Genomic DNA, 24607 nt, shown 5'->3' on the forward strand with positions numbered 1-24607 from the left:
ACATGTGTCAGGTCTTGTCTCCGCTGTATATGTTAATATAGGTCTAATTGCTGCTTTATAGATTCTTGTTTTTGTGTCTTGTCTTAGGTGTTTGTTCTTCCATATTGTGTCATTAAGAGATCTCGCCGCTTTACTTGCTTTTAAACTTTGTTGTCGTACTTCTTCTTCAACATCTCCGTAACTAGTTATATCTATTCCCAGACATCTAAACCTTGCTTCCTGCTTTATTATTTTCCCATCAATTTCGATTTTACATCGTGGTAGCTGTTTAATGTTGTCATACATTGTTTTTTTTTTCTGCTGATCTTATCATATTGAATTTCTTGGCTGTTGTATTGAAGATGTGTGTTAATCTTTGGAGCTTGTCTTCTGTCTCGGCGATTAATGCGGCGTTGTCTGCATAACATAATATTTGGATCTCTTTGTTCCCCATTCTGTAACCATGGCCTTTACGTACTTCTTGCATTATTTCGTCCATTATTATATTAAAGAGAAGTGGGCTTAACGAGTCACCCTGTCTGACTCCGCTTTGTACTTATATACACTGTGTTAGTTTTCCATTTATCTTTGCCTGCATTCGATTATGGAAGTAGATGTTTTCGATGGTTTGTATAATATTGATTGGTATGTTTCTTTTGTACATTAGGTGTAAGCCGTCTTCGACTTGGATGCGATCGAAGGCCTTTGTCAGGTCTATAAAACATAGATATGCTGGTTTATTGTACTCGATGGCCTTTTCTGTGATTTGTCTTAGTACAAATACGGCGTCTATGCAGATCTGAATCCTTGTTGTTCATCTGATAAAGTTGTTAGTTTATTGATTTTGTTGGTTATGACTTTTGTGGTTCAGTAAAAAATCCAGGTCTCATTCATAATTTATTGTAAATCGGCGCACAAAATCAGTTTAATTCTTTTGAGAACTGGCCAAATGTTAAGAAAAATCTAAATGGGTATTCTATGTTGTTAGTAGCTCCTAGTAACATCCATTCAGTTGAGATGTACACAGCCTCACGCTGTGATTGCATGCTTTGTGTACAGAACAATATCATGTACAGAATTAATCGTGTTTTCAGTAGTAGCACTGAACGTCAACAGCAAGAATCTTTATCATGATTGGACCGATCACGTGAAAACTTTAGCTTACGTGCATACCATTGTTTTTGTGTATAAAATTGAACCTTACTAATTAAGTGACTCTATTTAAGGCCGGAAGACATTTGGATAGACTTGGGGCCTAAAAAGCAAAAATGACCCTCTGGTCATATAAAACGATTATTTAGGCCCATGGTCACATATGCATCTGAATTACAGCCGCAATGTCAACATGCCCCCTTGCAGTTCTGAAAAAGGATGGAAGCAGTAACTACCGAGTTAAAACTGCTACAGATACAAATAATGAAGCCTGGAGATCTAGTAGACCACCTAAAAATCTTGGAAGAAATTCCTTTGGATTCTAAGGACAGTCCAACAGATGCCATGCCAGTCAAATTCGGCTTTGCTTCGAAACACCATTTGAATTTGGTCATAAAAAACCACCAAATGGGTGAAGAAGTTGAACTGAAACTGGAAGAAGGTTCACTCGTCTGGTATACCAATGGATCTAAGATTAAGGAACTAGGCTTTTTCCCTTTATACGAGAAACGAATTGATATTGCTGTATAACAAAAGAGCTTGCACCCACACACTCTCTTACGTTACCAACCTGGTAACCTTTTGGCCTAATTTTGGTCTATCTTTTTGGTTGAAGAATTCAGCAGCACATGGTCGACTATGAAATATTAACTGCTGCTATTTAGAGCCCAATGGCCACATGAAGATATCTAGAACATGAAAGTATCTATATCTACATCTAACCACTATATTCTACTGCAATCCTGTCCAGCTACTTGAAGACAACATCTGAAGCCGTACTTAAGTATCATTTAAAAATCTTTTTATCTAAACCTTATAGGCAAGATTTGTTTGGTTTAATTTTATTTAATATTAAAATTTTTAATTTTTATATTTATTTATGTACAATAAATATGATTAGTTAATATCTTAGTTTATTTGTCCTAGTCAAACCCTTTTTTCACATTTACTCCTAAGATAAGACGTTCTCACATCTGAGAGACTTATCTAAACGAGGCCTAACAATTGGCTCCCAAAGAAAGCTGGGAGTTTTATTGTTCTACAATGGCTCCCAACTTTCGAAGGTAGTTATATTATTTCCCATTGGCACCCACCGTTTCTGAAGGGTCGTTCAGTGGTTAAACATTGACAGTCAACCTTTCTCGGATTGGTAGTTTGGAGCTCTACCATTGATAGAACTCTCACTCATTGATAAAATACCGTTTACAAAAGCCAAAAAAGAGTTCAATTAACTGTAGAAAATAGGAAAAAACAGAATAGAATCATCGTAGTAGATCACCTGAACAACAACGGATAAAACTCTAAATAACGAAAAGGAGAGACCGAAATCTCAAATTCGACCGATTTTTGTGAAACTCTTGAGAAACAACGTGCTAACAAGTAGTTCTTCCGTGTGTATAATATAAATCTAAATATTTTGACACCCATCGGAAGTTTCTACTAAGCTTATTTCGGCTCTGTCCATCGCGCGGGAATTGATGATGATAATTTCAAAAAGGCCCCATGTACCCGAATGAAATAATGCCTGGATAAATCTGCAAAATATATATACCGGATAATACGAAACGATGAATATCTGGAATGTTTAGCTTTAGTTATATGTGGAGGTATCGCGTATTGCGAAGACGTGCGTTTTGGGCCCTTCGTCGTAATGGAAAATGGAATGGGCGATAGGTATTGATATTTTTTAAATGAAATTTCTACACTTTTGAAAAGACATTTCTCTAGTGCTTTTTAGGTGTAAATTTTAAACAGGGTTAAAAAGAGGCAACAACTCTTTTTTAAACCTTTAGATTTTTCAAACGAATACAAAAGTAATTGATGGATTCGACCGTTACTTGATGGAAATTCATTTTATGTAACAATAAAACACTGAAAACTTTGTTTTCACAACTTCCACAAAATTTATTTTAAATTCTTATCACTACAGCTGTTTCGGCTAATTGCCTTTCTCAAGTGATCTGTTTCTGGCATGGGTTTACACTTTATAGTCTCTAATGAAATAGGTTGAGGAGGGGAGAACTGTTTGTCTCAAGCTGGTCATTCAGAATTATATCTGTGTTTTTTAATTTGTTGTTTCCATAGATTCTAACAAAGATAGCTTAAGGCCTTTATTTTGAATGTGTAGAATTTTAAATTCGTCATTAAAAGAATGATTATGATCTAGAAGGTGAAGTGCGTATGTAGAATCTGTTTTTCTATTATTGAAAGCCCTTTTATGTTCTGCTATTCGTTTATTAAAATTTCTACCTGTTTGACCAATGTAAGTTTTTGGGCAGTCGCCACATTTAAGTTTGTACACACCACTGTGTAAGTGTTTTTTATGTTGTTTTTAATATATTTGCCTAGGTTGTTATTTGTTCTGAAAGCTGGTGTTAATCCTTTCTTTTTTATGTGTTTGGCTATTTTTGTTGATATTTTGCCTGTATATGTAATCGAGCAGAAGGTACTGGGTTTTTTCTCTGGTGGTGGAAATACTAAGTTCAGGGCTTTCTTGTGTAGTTTTTGATTTAACATTTTATTAATTGTTTGTTCGTTGTATCCATTGTTTACTGCTATTTGCTTAATGATATTTAATTCTGTCTCAAAATTGGATTTTGACATAAGAATTGCTGTTAATCTATGTAACATACTATGATAGGCTGCCAGTTTATGTTGTGTGGGATGGGATGATGAATTGTGAATAGTCGTGTCAGTATGGGTAGGTTTATGAAATATGGAGAAGTCATGTTTGTTTTTAAGTCTGGTTTAATTTTTAAATCTAAAAAATTTATGGATTGATTTTGTTCTGTTTCTATTGTAAATTCAATATGACTATGAAGAGAATTACAAAAGTATTGTATACGGTTTAAAGTAGAAATTTCAATGAAGGTACAATATACAGAGTGTTGTATTTAAAACACAAAAGTAGCTAATGATATGAGAATATGGTAAATCTGTCAACGTAACAAACATCAAATTTTAATTATTTATATTACAAAATGGGTGTATCCTTATTTTTGTATAATTGGGACCAACGATTTAAGAGATCATTAGGCGTTTCCAGAATTTTGGGACAGTCGATATCTATATATAATAGGAAGAAATTCGGTCTTGCAGTATTATCTTTCTGCAAGTCTGTTCTGTATCACTATCTGATTACTCCAGTCGTCAGAGACGAAAATGCCGCTTAATCTCTAAAAATCATACGAACAAGTCGCAAGCATTTTGCGGAGAATTTTAATTTTGGGGTTCCAAAAAAGATGCAAAAAATTTTACCTCGGGCCTCCCCCTAAACCCTCGCAGGGGGGGGGGTAAAGACGCAAAAAAATCAATTTACCACGAATGTGTACACCGTAGAAAAAAATGTTTTAAATAAAAAATGTAGCTGAGATAATTTTAAACAAAAATGTTTATAAGCATTTTTTTGTAGAATGAACCATTCTCTTAGAAACAACGCTTGAAGCAACCGTCGGTTTTGCATGTCAGTTACGCACGCGAAATCAATGTTCAATAAAATTGATATCGGCTCGCCGGTAAAAATTCGATTATTTTGATTCAAGTGACCTATTGGCCAAAATCAAGATGCGTTTTAAAGGTAGAGTTCAGCTTTCGTACACAGTTTTTGTATTTTACCGCAAATAAACTCAGATTTTACACTGGTGTTAAAGAAATAAACGTGACGCGATTTTTTGTCATTGTTATGATTCTCACAAGATCAATACAATCTATCCCTTTCATTGACTGGCCACTATGAAGTTTCGATTACTAAAGCCTAATCTTTAAAACCTATAACATAAAATTTTAGTTTTGATTTTAGGCAACAAATGTGAGGCATTTGAAATATGCTTAAAAAACGCTGGATTTAAACTTTCACACAAAAAAAGATCTAAAACATTTTTTTTTTTTTTCAATTACACTAGTACGTTTTCCAAAAGAACAAAACTTCTGCAATAAACTACACTCAAAAAAGTATTCTTAAATGCATTTCCCGTGACGTGTGATCGTTTGTAATGTAAAACATTAAATTCTGCGTTTTTTATTCATATTTCAATAATGTCATTAAAGATTGATCACATGTCATTAAAGGTTTTAAAGATTGATCTCTAAAAATGGAAATTTGAGTACAACTGGTCAACGAAAGTGATCAATTTTATTGATCTCACGAGAATCGTAAAAAATGGCAAAACCGCGCCACGTTAATTTATTTAACACCTTTATAAAAACTGAGTTTATTCCCGGCACAATACAAAAACTGCATACGAAAGCTGCACTCTTTGCCTTTAAAACGCATCTTGATTTTGGTCGATAGGACGATTGGATCAAAAGATATCGAGTTTTTACCGTCCCGCTGGTACAAATTTTATTGAACATTGATTTCGCGAGCGTATCATGCAAAATCGACGGTCACTTCAAGCGTTGTTTCTAAAAGAACGGTTCATGCTACACAAAAATTGCTAACAAACATTTTTGTTTAAAATTTTCTCAGCTACATTTTTTATTTGAAAGATTTTTTTCTACGGTATATAAATTATTGGTAAATCGATTTTTTTGCGTTTTACCCGCCTACGAAGGGGGTTTTAGGAGGAAGCCCGGGGATAACAGTGGTAAACTTTTTTGCATCTTTTTTGGGGTCCCAAAATTAATATTCTCTGCAAAATTCAGCTTGTTCGTATGATTTTTAGGGGTCAAGTCTCTGACGACTGGACTAGATAGGGCTCATTAAAGACCGAAACTTGTCCTAGTATTAATTAAAAACAGACTTTTAGACAGAAAGGACCGGCATTTATGTTTTCTGATGCAAAATGCACCGCTCTCTATAAAAAGTTATAAATTCTTTATTATTTATTATATTAAGAGTGAATTAGGGGACACTGCCATAAAACTATTTACTCGTCAGTATAATATTTATATAGAATAAACTAAAGCATCCTTAGATAACACATTGCAATACCGATAGTGGTTCCTACTGCGGTATAATACATTAAGAGCTGCAAGAAAAAGTAAAAAAATAGCAATCTAAGGTATTAATTGAATTCTAGTTGAAAACGTAAAATTTATATACTATTTTCATTATAAATTATATGGTATACCTAAACAGGTTAAAAATAAGCTGTATATGTTGTGTTTTTGAATGTACTATTTCACCATAAACTTCTTGGAATATTATCGTACTTTTTCTCGTGGATTTGAGTTAGCTTTTTTCATAGCTCTTGGTATCAAGAACTTTTCAAACAGTTTGGGATACTATGTAGAGTTGAAAATATATTCATATAGAGAGAATCATGGTTAAAATAAAATATCATGTTATTACTACTTTAAATAAAAAACCATCCATTATTATTTGAAGCATGTTAGCTTTTCTTCATATTTTGTAAATAAAACATCGATTATAACTATACAAGGTGTATTATTGCTACGGATTTGCTGTTTTAAGATTCCAATATTTATAAATAATATATACAATGTGCGCTACATTCAAAAGAATACAAGTTAAAGGGCGAACGACAAAGAATATTAAAAAGTTATTTAGCAGAAACTAGTATGTTTGGACGAGTACCGGCTATAAAATATTTTGTAGATCTCTACACGGTATCTCAAATAACAATTGTATGTTTTAAACCACGTGGAAAAAGTTATGCCAATATTAAGTATAATTGGAATAATTTACACTAACAACTGTAATTTTTTTAGCTGTTATGTAACCTTTTATCGGGGACCTGATGATGGGTAGTAAATTTTAGTTCTCTAGAGCAGATTGTGAGTAAGTAATCACTTGAAAAATGGGATTATTCATTTGAATACTGGGAACATCTTAATTGTGTGTATTGTGAAGCATTGCTTTCTGACGGGAAATAATGTTCAACAAAAACTGGTGATATATTTGAAATTTGCTTTATTCAAAACAATAATAGGTAGAATGTTGACTTAAAACGTAGATTTAGAGACACGAGTGATGCTGTATGCTCTGGTTGTAGAGCAAGAATTCGATACCTTATAAGAGTTTGTTGCAGCGCAATATCATCATCATCAACGTTACAGAATAGCTTACATACAACTAAAAGTTGTAATGCCTTGCTCTTCCACTCTTCCATAATATATTCTTTTTAGATTTTTTCGCTCGTCTATTTAAGCAGTTCTTGGTCTTCTGTTCCAAGATGTGGCTATACAATCGTCAACCGTTTCCACTGAAGCCAATAAAATGGATTTTAAAATCAATATTAATGAAACTAAATCCATGAGAATCCTTGGAAGTGTCATAAGTGACAAAAAAACTTATTAACAAATTTCAGGTCCTTATTAAGAAATGTCTGCAAAGAATTGTTCGTATTTTTTGGGCTAATACCGAACAGAAGGGGATAGAGAATGAAATAAAGTACAGAAAGTGGGGTTGGATCAACCACATACTTCGTAAAAATAGATCCTGTATTTCAAAGACTGTCCTAGAGTGGAAACCTCAAAGGAAAAAAAGAGGGCGCCCAGCACAAACTTGGAGATCAATTATGAACGAGATGGTAGGTCAATGAAAGTTTTGGAACGATGCGAAGGCAACTTCGCGCAAAGGACTCAATATGCGTTTGCTTGCACACCGAAGCTGTTTGCTTGCTCAACTTAGCAGTTCAAGAACCCTATATCTTGCCTAAGTCTACTCTCTTAATCCATATTTATAATGGAAGAGACTTATATCGAGATGTACCACTAGATGGAAAGCCACACAAGCAGTTATCTTAGTAAACAGCAGCATGTGAAAGTCGTCAAAAGCGAACAAAACACCAAACATCGACTGGCGAGGTCATCCCACTTGTTCTTCGAATATAGCTCCCAGCGGAGTCCAGGAAAAAAGATTATCGTAGAAATTGCCACACATTTTAAGATCAACGAAAACATTGTTCTTAAAGAAATATATCAAATTGTGAGAAAAGCTTTAAAAACCACTGTAAGAAAGAGAATCTGTTGGGAGTGTAAGCTTAAATTGTTTTCACCCATTTTACAGTAAAAAAAATGGTGAAAACCTTGAATTATCCATGTCTGTCTGTCCGTCCGTAAACACAACTCCTCCGTTATTAGAATAAGTACAATAACCAGGGAGGTATCAAATGAAAGCTTATAACCCAAAGATGGTATTAAAGGTGTGACATTTGACCTCGGATTTCCGATTCCAGAGTTGCAACCGCAAGTACTGTTTTAAAGCGACTTAGCAACACGTAAACAAATATATACTTCCGGTTTTATAACACTTCCGATCAAAAAGTGAGGGCCGCAAGTTTGGGAAAATGACTGAAAATTTGTGAAATCCTATATTAATCGACGATTAATATAGGACAGTTACACGAAGAGTTCCTATATCGACTTCCGGTCACGTTGGGTGAAAACCTAGGGCTTATTAAGTTGTGTAACTCTAATTTCTGATATCCCGTACACTTTCAATTTTAATTTTTGACTGTTTCTACTAAAAAAATTTATAATAACATCTGTCGTTCTCCCAATGAACAGCATTATGTCAAAATTGGCGTATTTTGTATATATTTATAAGTATACTGATCAAAACGTATTAATATTCTCCTGTTAAAGTATACTTATACCAGAAGATTCTTATTTTTATACAAAATCACTGTACCAGCGTTATAATATCACCTTGTATATGTTAGTTAAGCACTGAAGAGCTTGCGTCAACTCAAACGATAATAGCTTCGTCCAATATTCCCCACATTTACGCCGGATCCCACACAAACGGGATCCATCTGTCGACAAAAATGTGGAGAACATCGTAGTGTTATGCTGAAATGTTGTTCTATAGGTACCTTCACTTAATTAGGGGTGTTTTTCTGTGATTAAAAAACCTGAACTGCAGCCGCAATTTCAAGTCTTTTCGTACTGCCGGACAAAAACAATGGTTTTATTGAGGAACAACATAAAAGGGGTGTGTATAACAATATAACATAAATTTTTGTGTATGTAGGGGTGTGATTTTAAAAGAACAAACTAATGATGCGGGTTAGGATGAGTCAATATGTTTTTTTCTGTTCATATATTAGTACTGAACTTGTCCAAGACACTTTTACAATTATTATATATAATAAATCACCAAAATTGACATTTCTTTTTAGTTGTTTACTTTACACAGCAACTTTTTTGCTTCTTGAAAATAAAATGACTAATATATTTGTATTAGAAGTGAAAGAAAATGGTTACCTCATCCTCGCCGCACAGTCGTCAAATCTCACTAAGAAAAACGATGCATGACTGAAGTAACACCTTTTGTTTCACCCCTAAAACAGTACCTAACCCCTTATATTACCTCTAAACGAAATTTTATGCAGGATCGTGTTCTTAAATCTGTTAAAAAAACGTCGTCTCGTGCAGTTTATTTGCCGTGAAAAGTGTGTTCTGTATAGCTTTTCCGAGAAAATGGAAAAAGTAAAAGAGGAAACTCCAGTTCGTGGAGTGTATAAAATACGACTTGATTTTCGGAGACGCGTTCTAGCGAAAATGAGTGTTTTACTTTCTCGGCTTTGATAAAAAATTCCACGGCGGCAATTGTAGATGCGAGATACGTTGTAGATGTATCTATACTGTACGTATACCGACAAAGCACGGTTCCTAAAAAACCTAAAAAAACCGGTTCAATACTTTGGTATAAAGGTGTTCGATGAATCGAATACGAAGAACGTTTATATAGGGAGCCGTCAATTAAATTTTCATATGCTTTATAAAGATCTATAAATGTGAAATGCTTTTGCCGATTTTTACTCTACTTTTTTCCTATTACGAGCCCCTTCCAATATCAGTTACAATCATAATCTACTTGCTTTTATAAGTTTCCAAAAAAATCTGGACAATGTAATAAAATTGTAAAAATAGTTTGCGCATCAAAGGGACAAACTCAGTTCTAGTGAAAGTTGACAAAGCAGTTCTTACAGTTGCCGATTTTCTTCTTTTTTTTGCAACTCAAGTTTCTCAATGCTTTGATCAGAAGGTCTTCCTCGTTTCAATAAAAAATTAATACTGTTAGCCTTGCATTGCTTATTGTGAAGTACACAACATCTTCTATAGAGGAGCCAACTGTTGACAATAGTCATATCAAAGAGCTGATAAAATAACCGAAGATACCATTTTTTTGTCCGCATCTTTATCTTATAACGACCAATATAACTGTCCGTAGCGTCAACTCCACCCATATGAGAGTTATCTTCAGAAACCAAACTTGGACATTCAATAATGACGTATTTATGTTGCTTCCTGTCCCAACGTTTGGCCTCAGTTAGTGACATTCTACCTTTATATGTTGATAGGAATCTAACAGGTTTATTATTCAACCAAATTACTGAAGATACCTTAACAAAATTAATATCGCATATGAATTCATAAGAAGATCCTTTGGGTTTTTTTTTAATTGCTGGTCAGAAGGTAGCTTACAATTAGGTAATCTCGATCGTCTTACCGTTTCCAACGAGAAAATACCACGTTGCAATAGGTAGACCATCAAAGGTATCGAAGTATGAAAATTATCGAAATATATTCTGTAATTTTCATTACGAGGTATTATTCGACAAAGTCTGACAACAACGTTGGCACTTGATCTCAAGTCGGGTTCATTTATCTCACGAAATTTCGGATCCAGGGAAACAAACAAAGATTGGACAGAGAGAAAAAACATAAATTACCATCTGTGAAAAACTTCAAAAAGGAACGCGCTACCCTGTTGAATCAACTTGTTGTTTCAACCGAAAGGACAATCTAACTAATAAAGAGGATCAAATAAATTTGTCAATAATTCAAATAAATTCAAAGTTATTAAAAATAAATATTAATAAATCAATTGATCCTAACAATACTAATTTAAAAACTATTAATGGCATTAAAAAAAACTAGTGGTATGGGAAAATTACATGTAAAATTTTTGATATAGAAAAAGAGACAGAAGACATAATCAAATAATCAGCAAATAAAATTTGATTCTAAGGAAACAAATGAAATCAATAGTTCAAATGAAATGAAAAATAAACATTTAATAAATTTCGACGAAAATTTTTAAGAGACGAATTTTAAAATTCATATAGACCATTTAGATTGTGATCAACAATCAATAATAAATGAATTAATATGTGAAAACAAATATGTCTTTGCAAAAGACAAATATGATGTAGGAACAGTGAAGGATTATGAAGCACATATTGATTTATAATACAAAGTCAAGATTGTGCATTGATTCCAGATACCTGAATAAAATTGAAGTGCCCCAATCACAACCGTTTCCACTTATAGAGTATTTAATGGTGAAGCCAAGAAATTGCAAATTTTTCTCAACACTGGACATAAACTCTGCTTTTTAGTCACTCCCTATGCGCATTACAGACAGACACAAAATTGGATTTGTCACACAGGAAGGACACTTTTAATGGACTTGTTTACCATTTGGATTAAAAACATATCCAGCAATATTCGAAAGAATAATGTGTAACATAATAAGAAAACACAAACTTGCAGATTTCACGGTGCATAGATAACATACTCATTTTTTCAAAATCATTCCAGTAACATATCAGACATCAGTAACATATCAGACATCTAGCAAAAGTGTTTAAACCTATCAAAAGTGAAGGTTTAAGATCAAAATTTGTAAAACGCATGTTTGCAGCTGAATCAATAAAATCTTGGATCACGTAATACAAAATAATTGTGTAAAACCACTGAAGGACAACTTAGAAAGGGATTTTAGTCCTCTGTTCAGCAATATAAAGTTTTTTAAGTTTGTGCAATCATAACTGAGAAAATTGATTATTACAACTAAATTAAATCTTCAACTTGACCACCATTATTCACTTCTTGACAATAACCGAGGCGATTTTGGAATTCTCGTACATTTTGTATGACCTAGGAGGTTATTTTGTTAATTTCTTCCGTTATCCTAACTTTTAAACCAGCTATATTGCCTGGTCTATTAAAATATACTTTAGAAATAATCAGGTATTTTCGTATCTGTTCTGCTAAACATTAGGGACAAAACTTTGAAGATAATAAAATATTAGTCAAAAAGCCAAATAAACAATTGATTACAGTTAGCCAAATTGAAAAGTTTCGTTATACTGGACATGTAACAAATATTGAACAACCAGGTAGAAATGTTAAATTTACTGAAAAAAAGTTAAGATGTACTTCTAGAGATTGAGGAAAATCCGCATAAGACAACTCGAGAACTTGCCGCCGTCAATGATGTAAGTAAATTATCTATTTTGAGAGTTTTGCATAAAGGAAAATATCACCCTTACAAAGTTCAGTTGGTTCCGGAGTTAAATGAAGATAATCCTGATAGAAGGCAAGAATTCTGTGAAATGCTGTTGGACAGAATGAACGCAGATTTGCAGTTCATAAACAAAATAGTTTTATCTGATGAATCGACGTTTCATTTAAACGGAACGGTTAACAAACAGAACTGTAGATATTGGAGCAGAGAAAATCCTCACTGGGTGTGTGAGACTGACACGCAATATCCTAAAAAAGTTAACATTTGGGTATCTTTAACAATAAAATTATTGGTCCTTATTTTTTTGAGGGCACAGTTGATGGTGAGGTTTATCTAGATTTTTGATTAACTTTTTAGTGCCTACATTACGAAGATTTTTTCCTGATGTTAATCATCCAAATGAGATAGATCGATCTATTTACTACCAACAAGATGGAGCTCCACCGCATTTTGCGCGTATAGTTAGAAATTATTTAAACGAGGTTTTTCCCAATAGGTGGATTGGAAGACGTGGAACGATCGAATGGCCGGCTAGATCCCCCGATTTGACTCTTCTCGATTACTTCTTATGGTGTTATTTTAGATGTGAATGGTGGTTATTTTAAACATTTAATTTAATTGTAAAGTCCATTGAAAAATACATTCTAAATATTATGTAACAATATTATCTTCATTCAACCTAAAGTTTTGTGATAGAGACATTATCAACATTTTACATCTTAAAAATCAATTTTCTCAGTTATGATTGGGCCCAAACTTAAACTTTATATTGCTGAATAGAGGACTAAAATCCCTTTCTAACAAGGTGCCATACGACCCCCTTTGTTATGTAAAATTTTCGAGGAGGTGCTTATAATTCAAAGGGTGTGCTGGAGGGGTATAATATTTTCATACTGTAAATTGTCAATTTAAGAATAAAAATCAACCTGTTTCAGGTTTTTTTCACATAGTACATAATAACGCTAAGAATGAATTTATTACATATATTTGGACCGCATGGTATAAGCTGATTCCAATATCAACACCTGAAGACGAAGAACAAGATGATGAAGATGGGAGCGATTACTAAACTTTTGAAAACATGAATATTTTCTCCCCTGAGAAGGGGGATGTAATGAAATTATAATTTCATCATTTAAATATTGTCGCGCTCTAACGAGCACATTAGCTGAAACATTAGCCACAGACACTTCTGTCATCTTTCTATTTAAAAACCTGTAAGATCTTATTTGTGGTTAGGAATGTTTAATGTTGTGTTACTAATCATTAAAAGCAACCTTATGAAAAATAAAACTGATTTTGTGAAAAACGTACACGTTTTTTATTCAGCTTAAACTCTTTTTCAGCCTGTCTTCATCCACGAAGATACATTTCATAAAAATCCTAGTTAAAATCGTTGCTACGACAGAACGGCACGAAAGTGGCAAACTCTAAGTACAAAATTGACTCTATTAAATTTTCAGAGGCGCTTTTGCCCTGTGGCATAATTTAATTTCGGGAATTTTAGGTTTTCCGCGTGTTCTTTAAAATGGCATCATAAATACTCGGCGGGGATTCCATTTGTTCGCAGAAATGCTCTTAAACGTTTTTTTTACATGATTTATATGTTGGTTTTGTGATAGATTATTAAATTTTTCCTCCCGTCTGCAATTTTTACATAGTGGTCCAATAATTTTTTGCGTAGATATTTAAAAGCTTGCTGTGTATAAATGTTTGATTAAATATTAGATTTTGATTATGTATATCGTCGGAAAACTTTATCAAATGCCGATTTTTTGGTTTATTCAGTATTTTATTAATAAAATGGTTATTCGTTCCAAGCAGATATCGCGAAATAAAAAGTTTCCTCTTTTACTTAAAGCTTTGGCTCATGTGTAATTTTATTTTTTACATGACATGAACGTGATAACTAACTACATATATATACAGGGAAAGTGTGTCCTTTGTACAATCAGCGCACCCAGCTCGGTCAGTGGGCTGGTAAACATATTAATATATACTGTTTTTTTTGTCGTAAACAAAGCGTTAAAGATGCGCCATTGGAGTAAAAAATAAAAGTACACCTAACCACGAACACACATCAAAGGATGAGTCATGAAAAAAAAATTGGCAACATTTATCCGATCACCCACTAGTGTCACGTCTGAATTAGAATTTGAAAAATATTCTAGGATTACTTATAGCGCTTTTTTTTTCGAGATTTTTTATATTTCTGTGCGTCATGTACAGTATGTTTTAAGAATACGGTTTTAGTACTAATCGGATTTGTGTGGTCATTTTGAAATAAAAAAAAATCGAGCAATTATTACATATTTAATAGTAGTTAAAAAAGCATTCAAAATAAAAGAATAAACCCATTTAACTTCTTACTTTCTTACTTTTTAAAACCTTCTTACTTTTATACTCAAAAGGACACATGTATTGGTTTGTTAGGTTAGGTTATATGTTAGGTTAAGTTGGGGTAGGTTATGTTAAGTTTGGTTGTGGACATAGACATATATTATAAATTAGCCCAGGGAAATAACTTTTTTTCGTGATAATTGTCCGGCCAGGCAAACGGCAGTTGTTTTGAGTAGTATGGAACTCTATAACAAGAACCCATATGTTTCTTGGCTTCCTTAGGGCAAGAACCTTAAGTTTTGGACTTAATTAGTTATTAACAAATTAAGGTCAAAAAACAGCAAATTTTCGCTTTTTTCGTCTATCACCAAAAAATTAAACATTGAAACAAATTTTAGAGTAAGAAACTTATAAGTCATATAAAAACCTTTACAATGGCGTTTTTCGAATGTTCCTATCCTTATCTGTTGCTTAGAAAATGAGTCAAACATTTCGGTTTTTTATAAATCTTAATAACGTTTTTAAAAATAAACTAAATTTTTTTTGCAAAAACATAAGTCAGAGAATTGTGTAGTTATAGTAATTGTACGAGCAGCTTCTGAGAGAAGAAAATTTATTATATTAATATTATATAAAAAAATGAGGAAAAAGAATTTTAAATATTGCAAAATAAAACATGTCGATTATTTGCTTATAAACAATAAGAATAACTTTTTAACCATTAAAAAAATTGTTTACAAATTAGTTAGTTTAGTTAACAATTTAAATAATATTTAAATAATACATATATGCAAATAGTACACACAAATTAAAACAAGAACTGTCGAAATCCATAAACAAGATACAAAGATACAGTTAACAACTCCTTCCCCCTCCTCCTCCTTTAAAGCATGTTATTTCAGATGACCCTAATAAGATCTCTTAATTGTTATAAACAACGCTACTATCAATTAAAAAAAAGGCACTAACTTCGTTACAAAGGTCAACTTTTTTTCTTTTAAATTTGTAAAAAATACCGGCTTTCTAAATATGAAAAAATCATTTTCTTGCAGGAAATGGTTAAAACGTTATTCTAATTTGTTAAACTGTTTGGTCGGGCTGTTAAGCCGCTGTCTTCTGAGATTAGTTCTCGATGTTTCGCTTGAAAGCCTAACACAGGCCGTGAAAGCCTAACACAGTTATTCTAATTGTTTATAAGCAAAAAAATCGACATGATTTTGAAAAATTATTTACCAATATTTAAAATTATTTTTTCCAATTTTTTTTTAAATAATGTTTAATTAATATAATAATAATAGAATAAATCTTCTTTCAGAAGCTACACGTATAATTACTATTACTGCAAAATTTTCTGACTTACATTGTTGCAAAAAATTTTTAATTTGAGATAAACAAATTAAATAAAATCCACAAGGAAACTAAGTTCCTGTATTTGGCTGTATACCATATATTAAAAAAAAATTTTGAATAAAATCCTTTATAAAAAGGTATTTAAAAAACCCAGTTGGGCTATGTTGAATTGACAAAACGTTTTCGGAATAAGTATTCCATCATCAGTGTCTAGTTAATACATGGTAATACATAATAATAAATTAAATAACTTTTAAACTATTTGACCGATCGACTTGAAATTTTGACTATATTTTAAGTACCACAAGACCCAACATTGTATGTAATATAAAGGTTATAAGTTTATTTTTAAAAAAGTTATTAGCATTTATAAAAAACCAAATTTTTTGACTTATTTTGCAACTTTCTAAGAAACAAATAACGATAGGAAGATTTAAAAAAAACGCTATTTTGGACGTTTTTATATGATTCACTCTCAACTCTTAACTTTCTTAAGTTTCTCACTCTCAAATTTGTTTCAAATGCTTCATTTTTTGCTGATAGACGAAAGAAGCGAAAACTTACCGTTTTTTGACCTTAATTTGTTAATAATTAATTAAGTCCAAAAAATCGACTGCGGGAAACATACCTATAGGTTTTTGTTACAGAGGTCCATAATACTCAAAACAACTCTCGTTTGCCTGGCCGGTTTAGTGTCACAAACAGGACTTTTTTTACTTATTTCCTGGCCTAAATAGACTGAGTGCTGCAATAGAGTCGCGCCCGTGCGACAAAAAAACTGACGCAAAGCAGTCCCTTTCAGACCAAATTGGCCAGGTTTATCGAGCACGTGACCTAAATTACCAATGAGAAGGTCCATTAGATAGAGATGCAGGGACTGGTTGATTTCTGTATTAACGAGAAATAATTTCAAATGCCTTGTTTAAACTTCCTAAACGTAGATTATACATATGGAGGTCACCAGCTGACAATAACAACAAATTAGTCAGAAATCAAATCGATTGTCGGATTATCAGAATAGGTTATCGTCAACAGAAGATATAAAAATTATATAATATCATCCAAAATTTATCCAGGAAAGGACACAATGCGGTTGTTTTGTCGATAAGAGTGAAACTAAAGAATTCTAAGCATCCTAACTCCAAGAAAATCATGGATACAAGGCGGGTCAAAGAAGACAACACATATGCGGAAACGAAATTTAAAATAAACGAAAACTTAACGAAAGTCAAAGAAGATAATGCAGAAACTCTATTCATCAAAAATTTGGAAAAATTCAACATGCTCTTGTGTCATTTGGAAAAGAAAGCCTCAAATCACTTGGGGAAAAAACAAAACCTTGGATGACAGTAGAAATTGGAAAATATGGAAGAACGAAGAAAACATAAAGAAAAAGACCTGAATAAATACAAAGAAATTCAGAAAAACATCAGAAAGAAAATTCGAGAAGCAAAAGAGAGGTGGCTCTACGACAGGTGCAAGGAAATAGAAGATCTGGATAAAAAGTATGATAGCTTAAATTTACACAAAAAAATCAAAGAAATGAGTAGGTTCTAGGAAAAGCACAAGAACGAATATCCTTAAACCGTCATATCAGTAATATCTCCTATAAAGGAGATATTATTACTGATGTGAAGGAAAGATTGTGTCACTGGACCAATTACACCCAAAAGCTATTTAATGATTAAAGAGAAGAACTATCATTAGAAACAACAGAGGATACCGGACCACCAATATTACGAGAAGAAGTCATCTATGCCATCAAAAACACAAAAGAGAGCAAAGCTATCGGACCAGATGATGTGCCCATGGAATTATTAAAACTGATGAATATATTATTGATGTAATGGTTGAACTCTTTAATCTAATATATCAGGCTGGCATCAAAACCCCAGACAATGGCTACAATCGACCTTTGTGGCAATACCCAAAAAGTCAAGTGCAATATCCTTCTCAGATTACAGCACAATAGCTTTAATGAGTCACCCATTTAAAACATTTTTCAAAACAATACACAACTCTTGAATATGAAATTAGTGACACACAATTTGGTTTTAGAAATGGTATGGGCATAAGAGATGCTTTGTTCGACTTGAATGGACTGGCCCAGAGATGAATGGATATAAATCAGGACATGTACCCAAAAAGGCATTTCATAAGGTTCAACATAAAAAGCTTGTAGAAATATTAAAAAGCAAAAATATTGACACTCGTGATATGAAAATCACATCTAATCTATATTGGAATGCAACTGCCAAGGTAAGAGTTGACAAACAGAACTCCCGAGATATCAAAATACAGAGAAGAGTCCGCCAGGGTTGCGTGTCGTCGCCAACAGTCTTCAATGTCTAAAGTGAAGCGGTATTTAAAGAAGCGCTCTCAGATTCAATAGAAGGCATATCTGTCAATGGAGAAGTTTTGAATAACTTGCGTTTTGCAGACGATACAGTAATAATGATCATGACTAAATCAGCAGATGCAAAACATCCAATTGATTGTTGAGGATACTGTAATTGAGAGTGTCTTCTTTCTTCTTTGTCAAGCATTTTCCATCCACTCCTGAATGTAGGTCTCTCCCAATTGCTTTCATCTTTCTCTATCTTGCGCCAATCTAATCCACTGTTTGCCTGCCACTGTTCTTATGCCATCTACCCATATTTTTTGAGGTCTTCCCATGCTTCTTGTTATCGTCCTTGGTCTTCATTCTAGAATTCTCCGTGTCCACCTGTTGTCATTATATCGGGCTACGTGGCCTGCCCAGCGCCATTTCATTTTTGTAATTTCTTCCACAATATCCCTAATCTTCGTTCTACGTCTTATCTCGGTGTTTCTAATCTTGTCTCTTAGTGATATTCCAAGCATGATTCGTTCCATTGCTCTTTGCGTTGTTTCTAATTTTTTAGCAGATTTTTTGGTAAGGGCTACTGTCTCCAAGCCGTAAGTACAAACTGGTAGTATGCATGTGTTATACACCTTTTTCTTTAAGTTTACAGGAATGGAGGTGTTTTTCAAGATACATATATGCTAATTTGCCGAAAGCGCCCAATGCCAGTTGTGTTCTTTTAATTTCAGCATCTTGATTTGGTTTTCCTAGTTTGATAACATGACCTAGATATACATAATGTTCAACATTTTCTATGGTATGATTTTGTATTGTTATATTTGTCTGGTCTCAGCTCAGTATTTTTGTTTTGCTGTAGTTCATTTTCAAGCCTACCCCTCCTGAAACTGCATTTAATTGTTGTAACATATCATTTAGTTCTTGGATATTATCGGATATTAAAACTATGTCATCTGCGAATCGCAAGTGGTTTAAGTATGATCCGTCGCCGTTGATACCCTTATTGTTCCATTCTAGTTTCTTAAAAATGTCTTCTAGAGCAAGGGTAAATAGTTTGGGAAAAATGGTGTCTCCTTGTCTTACTCCCCGTTGTAGTCTTATGGGATTAGTTTTTGTGCTTTCGTCCAGCTTTATCTGCATGGTGGCATTTTCATATATGTTTTTAATTATGTTAGTGTATCTTGAATCTATACGTGAATTTTCTAGAGATTCAAGCACTGCCCATAATTCGATGGAATCGAATGCTTTATGGAAATCGACGAACGCCATATGAATTGGAACATTATACTCGGTGCATTTTTCTATCACTGTTTTTACGGTGTGCAAGTGGTCTATGGTACTAAAATGTTTTCTGAATCCAGCCTGCTCGATAGGTTGATAGAAATCGAGCTTATGTGTTAGGCGGTTGGTTATGATTTTAGTTAGTAATTTATACAGATGTGAGAGCAAGGATATTGGTCGGTAATTCTCGATATTTGCTTTGTCTCCTTTCTTGAATAGTAAAATGACTTCGGAGTTGTACAATTCTTGAGGAATCTTTCCTTCATCAATTACTTTATTAAATAGAATATTTAATACCTGTTCTATTTTTCTTCCACCAATTTTCAACATTTCGACTGTAATTTTATCCTCTCCCGGACATTTATTCGTTTTTAGTTGATTTAGGGCCATTCTTATTTCATAGTCGGTTATGTCCGGTATTTCTTCTGAGCCGGTGTTAATTATTGTTCGTTCAGTACGTCGTTGTTGTGGTTGTGTATTTGCCGAGTATAATTTAGTGAAGAATTTTTCAATGGCCTCGCTTATTTACTTTCTGTCTCGGACGGTGACGTTTTTCTCATTTTTTATTTCTATGATTTTTCTTGTGCCGTTTGAGTTTTTTGCTTTGAGTACTTTCATATTGCAGTTATCTTGTATTATATTTTTTTTTAGATTGTTAGTATAGTTTCTATGATCGTTCCTAATTTCTTTCTTCACGTTTTTGTTTAAACTTTTGAAGCTTTCCGAAGTTCGATCTGTTCTGTTTCGTCTTTCTTTTAGTAATTTAATTGTATTAGGTTGAAGTTTAGATGTTTTGGCTGTTTTCGTGTTTGAGCATATTTTCTTAACCGATGTTGTTACAGTTACTTTTATTTTATTGGCTAGTCCGTTTATATCCATTTGTCTCAGTGTCTCTACTGATTTTAGTCTTGTGCTTAGCTCTTTTTGGTATTCCGTTTGTTTTTGAAATAGGACATCGGTGGTTGGGTATCATTCTCGTTTAATAAGTTTGTTTCGTTTGTTTCGTTCTACTCTCGTCTGTATTTTAATATTTTTTTTTTCTTTTTTCGCTCTAACCAATCTATGGTCACTTCCGGTATAGAATTTGTTTAGTAGTGTCACGTCGGTGCATATGTTTTTGTTATTGGAGAGTATATAGTCTATTTCGTTCTTAGTTTTCTTGTCTGGGCTGATCCATGTCCATTTACGTTGTTTAGATTTTTTAAAGAAAGAGATAAAATAAATTTTCGTTGTTTAAGTAGTTGTACAACATCTCACCCCTTTCGTTCCTGTTGTCCAGCCCAAAGCGACCGATATATTGTGTGTCGCCCTCTTCTTTTGTTCCAATTTTGGCATTAAAATCTCCTGTGATTATTACGAAGTGTGATTTTTCTTGGTTCCTTGCTGTTGTCAGATCCTCGTAAAATGATTCAGCTTCCTCGTCTGTTGAGTTTCCTGTCAGAGTTGAGAGTGTGGATACCTACAAATACTTAGGAATATGGATAACATCAAATGTAGACCAAACCAAAGAAATTAAGACACTTATTGAAATAGCACGTGCATCATTCGTTAAACTAAATTTCTTTGTTATCGAAGTGCATCTAAGTAAGTTAGTCGCCTTTGAATTTTGGTGTTACAGAAGAATCCTACGAATATCATTGACTCAAAGAATGTCAAATGCAGAAGTAACTAGAAGAATAGGAAATGAAGCTGAAATAATATTGACTATTAAAAGAAAACTTAAGTACTTAGGCCGTGTTATGAGAGGGCAAAGATGCTCATTATTGCAGCTTATTATGCAAAATTCGAGGAAATGTGGGAAAACGAACAATGTCGTGGCTTAAGAACTTGAGGGAATGGTTTGAATGCAGTAACTATTTAGAGCGGCAGTCAACAGCCGCTTCCGTCTTCTAACCTTCGATAGCAGATGGAACATAAAGAAGAAGAAGCAGTGACTGCTTTGCATCAGTTTTCTCTGTCGCACTGGAAGAATGCGTCTGTATTGCAGCAGTCAGTCTATTTTGTCTTATATGTCTATGGTTGTGGATATAGAGACATAAAAAAAGGAGGAGGTGGAGGAGGAAGTTTAAATATTATCTGGAATATCTAATATAGTAGTCTAACACAAAACAAACGCTTACTCTTCTTCTTAATCCACAAATTGTGTCACAATTTACATTCTTTCTCCACTTAATTGGGAAACATCTACCTCAACTGTTTTTTTTTCTAAATTAAATCGTCTTCAAACTTAAGCTCAAACGCTTTTGTATAAAAGAAACCGTGTAATCATTGTTAACCGTGTAAAAAGCAAATTCAAAGTCAAAAAATAAAACTGTCGTTGAAATTAGATTGAAAAAGCTGTGAACTTGGTTAATCCATTAGCGTGATAGTCGGTTCAAAATGCTAGCCAATATTTTTTTCAGACAAACACCATACTCACAGCACTACCTACTAGGTCAATATTATTCTGTGCGAACGATTTTCGCCGGTTTCCCCTGTTTTCCCAAAGTTACCTGGTATTTCGCCATCACACGACGACGTTCTATAAATTATGTCAACATTTGGGTCTTTTGTTTACTCAATATATAAATAACATAGTATGTTTTTAAATATTGAAAATATATTCTTATCACATCAAAATATGTATAATTCGTTTAGAAAGTATGCAGAATCTCTTTTATATTTTTCCCTTAAATTTATTGACTGATTTTTATTATTACGCATTTATTAAAATGCAAATGCTACCTGAGATATAAAAGCACACAATCGGAAGAAGCTCTCGCAGAATATGTCCAAGTAAGAAACGAAGTAAACGCAAGAATAAAAACAATCAAAAGAGAACATTGGGCTAAATTCACCAGCGACATGGACTACGACCTACATGGTGCCCAAAAAGAAAGTATGGAAAATGCTTCGCAACAGGAAAAAACCAGTTAACGAGTTCGTGCAGACCAAGGGAGTACCTATAGAGACATGGCAACAGCATTTTAAGGAGCTATATGATCCTAAAGAAACGCTTAATATAAACGAATACGAAGCAGATATAAGTGCTACAATCAATGACGAAGAGGTAGAAGCAAAGATCAAGAAGCTAAAAAATACAAAATCACCTGGAACAGATGGTATACCCAATGAACTCTTAAAATATGGAGGCCCTGAACTTGCAAGTAAACTGTCACAACTATTTAACAAAATCTTAAAGGACACAAAAACACCAGAGGATATAAGAGCATAAGAGCATAATGGCATAAAATTCAACTAATTTTACAAGGCAAGATAGAAGGCAAAAGATCTCAAGGGCGCAGAAGGACATCGTGGTTGAAGAACATCAGACAGTGGGCAAGAATGACTACCATACATCTATTTAGAGCAGCTGTCAACAATGTTGTATGGACGAGATTGCCAACATCCACAGAGGATAGGCACCAAAAGAAGAAGTAATGACTTAAGCTCACAAATGCTACAGCGAAAAGAACAGAAGAAGCAACCTCTGCGCTCACATCATTGTAAAGGATAAGAAAACAAAATGACCATGGGACCGGGGACGTATTGGACCCAGACCAATGCATCCAGGGAAGTAAGATGCTCTTCCTAGCTTAGTAAACAAAATCTTCTAGAAGATAAATCAACGCAAATGTGATGACGTATTTAAGGTGGTTCCATTTCGGTTTCCTGAGTGTAAAGGTTTCTTTGACAGATAAAGATTTCGACGTACAGCCAATATAAGTGCACAATCCCGGTTTCCTAGGATCGCGCCGAACCGAAGCGAAGCGAAAACGAATCCATAGCGGTTTTTCCCATTGCCGTCAGTTTCGAAGACGGTTTCTTAAAAACACTGATCTCCACTGAATTGTCAGTCGAAATGGATAATACAAAGAGAAAAGTCTGTTCGCTATTATTATTAAAGGAAGATGAAGAAGAGAGTGATTATTTAATATTTCAGATTAAAAGAATAAAATAACGGAATTATATTTGAATCTAGAAGCGGTAGGCATATTTAAGTTATTAACTGAATTTAGATTATATACCGATTACAGAAAATTTCGGGAGTATTTAAGATTAAGAAAAGATTGTTAACAACAGTCTTATCTTTTATAGAATGATATACGTATACATACATTTTTTTCAATTTTAAGCAAACGCATCCATTTTTTGTGGTGATTTTTACAACCGAATTCTCAATTCGGTTTCCGTCGAACTGTACATGCGACTGAACGTGACAGACAGATGAAACCGAAAAGTCTGGAATTTTCCGTTAAAGACTTCAGCGGAGCTAAAGAAACGGCCACCATAATCTAAAGTTGGCTGCATTCGGTTTCTGCCGACGGAGCCCCCTAGGACACCGCATATTAAGGAGCTCCTACTTCACAATTTTGCACCACAATCTCAAGCGGTGTTTTGGGTGAAGATTTTTTTGTTAGATTCTTAAAAAATAGCAATACAAAGCTTGTCTTTGTTTCCGTCGAAATGTACTTGCGACTGAACGTGACCGATAGCTGAAACCGAAAAGTCGGTAAAATTGACCATCACCGACTACAGTGGAGCTTAAGAAACCGCCAGCATACTATAATTATTCCCACTGAATCTTAAGTCGGCTGCATTCGGTCGCTACCGACGGAGCCTTCGAGGAAATCGCACATTAAAGGCCTCGTTCTGCGAAATTTTGCACCACTAAAGTTCAAGAGGTGTTCGAGGTGAAGATTTTTTTCTTAGTTTCTTAAAAAAGTAGAATACAGAGCTTGTCTTGGTTTCCTTCGAAATGTAGCTGCGACTGAACCGATAGCGGAAACAGAAAAGTCAGTATAATTATTCGCACTTAATCTTAAGTCGGTTGCATTCGGTCGCTACCGACAAAGCCTTCGAGGAAACCGCACATTAAAGGTCTCGTTCTGCGGAATTTTGCACCACAAGTTCAAAAGGTTTACTGGAAGAAGATTTTTTTGTTAGGTTCTTAAAAAAGG

General features: G+C 33.8%; 1 protein-coding gene across 9 annotated transcripts in view; it reads right to left on the reverse strand.

The window, feature by feature from the left end:
- The window catches only part of tmod (tropomodulin), a 351180-nt gene that overhangs the window by 58074 nt on the left and 268499 nt on the right, over positions 1 to 24607 (reverse strand). For 5 of the 9 annotated variants that reach the window (XR_011951596.1, XM_072540128.1, XM_072540126.1 and 2 more), the window contains exon 8: positions 22099 to 22188. The exons of 2 other annotated variants lie outside the window; for them this stretch is intronic. Coding sequence is in view for 5 of the 7 variants with exons in the window: in XM_072540128.1 (XP_072396229.1) it covers positions 22109 to 22188 (80 nt within the window). In the remaining 2 variants the exon portion in view is untranslated. Of the gene's footprint in view, positions 1 to 8912; positions 8986 to 22098; positions 22189 to 24607 lie in introns of all 9 variants that reach the window. 2 more of the 9 variants (XR_011951597.1, XM_072540127.1) reach the window with 1 other exon arrangement.

This window comes from Diabrotica undecimpunctata, chromosome 8, assembly GCF_040954645.1.
Source record: "Diabrotica undecimpunctata isolate CICGRU chromosome 8, icDiaUnde3, whole genome shotgun sequence".
In the NCBI taxonomy this organism is placed as follows: Eukaryota; Metazoa; Arthropoda; class Insecta; order Coleoptera; family Chrysomelidae; genus Diabrotica; species Diabrotica undecimpunctata.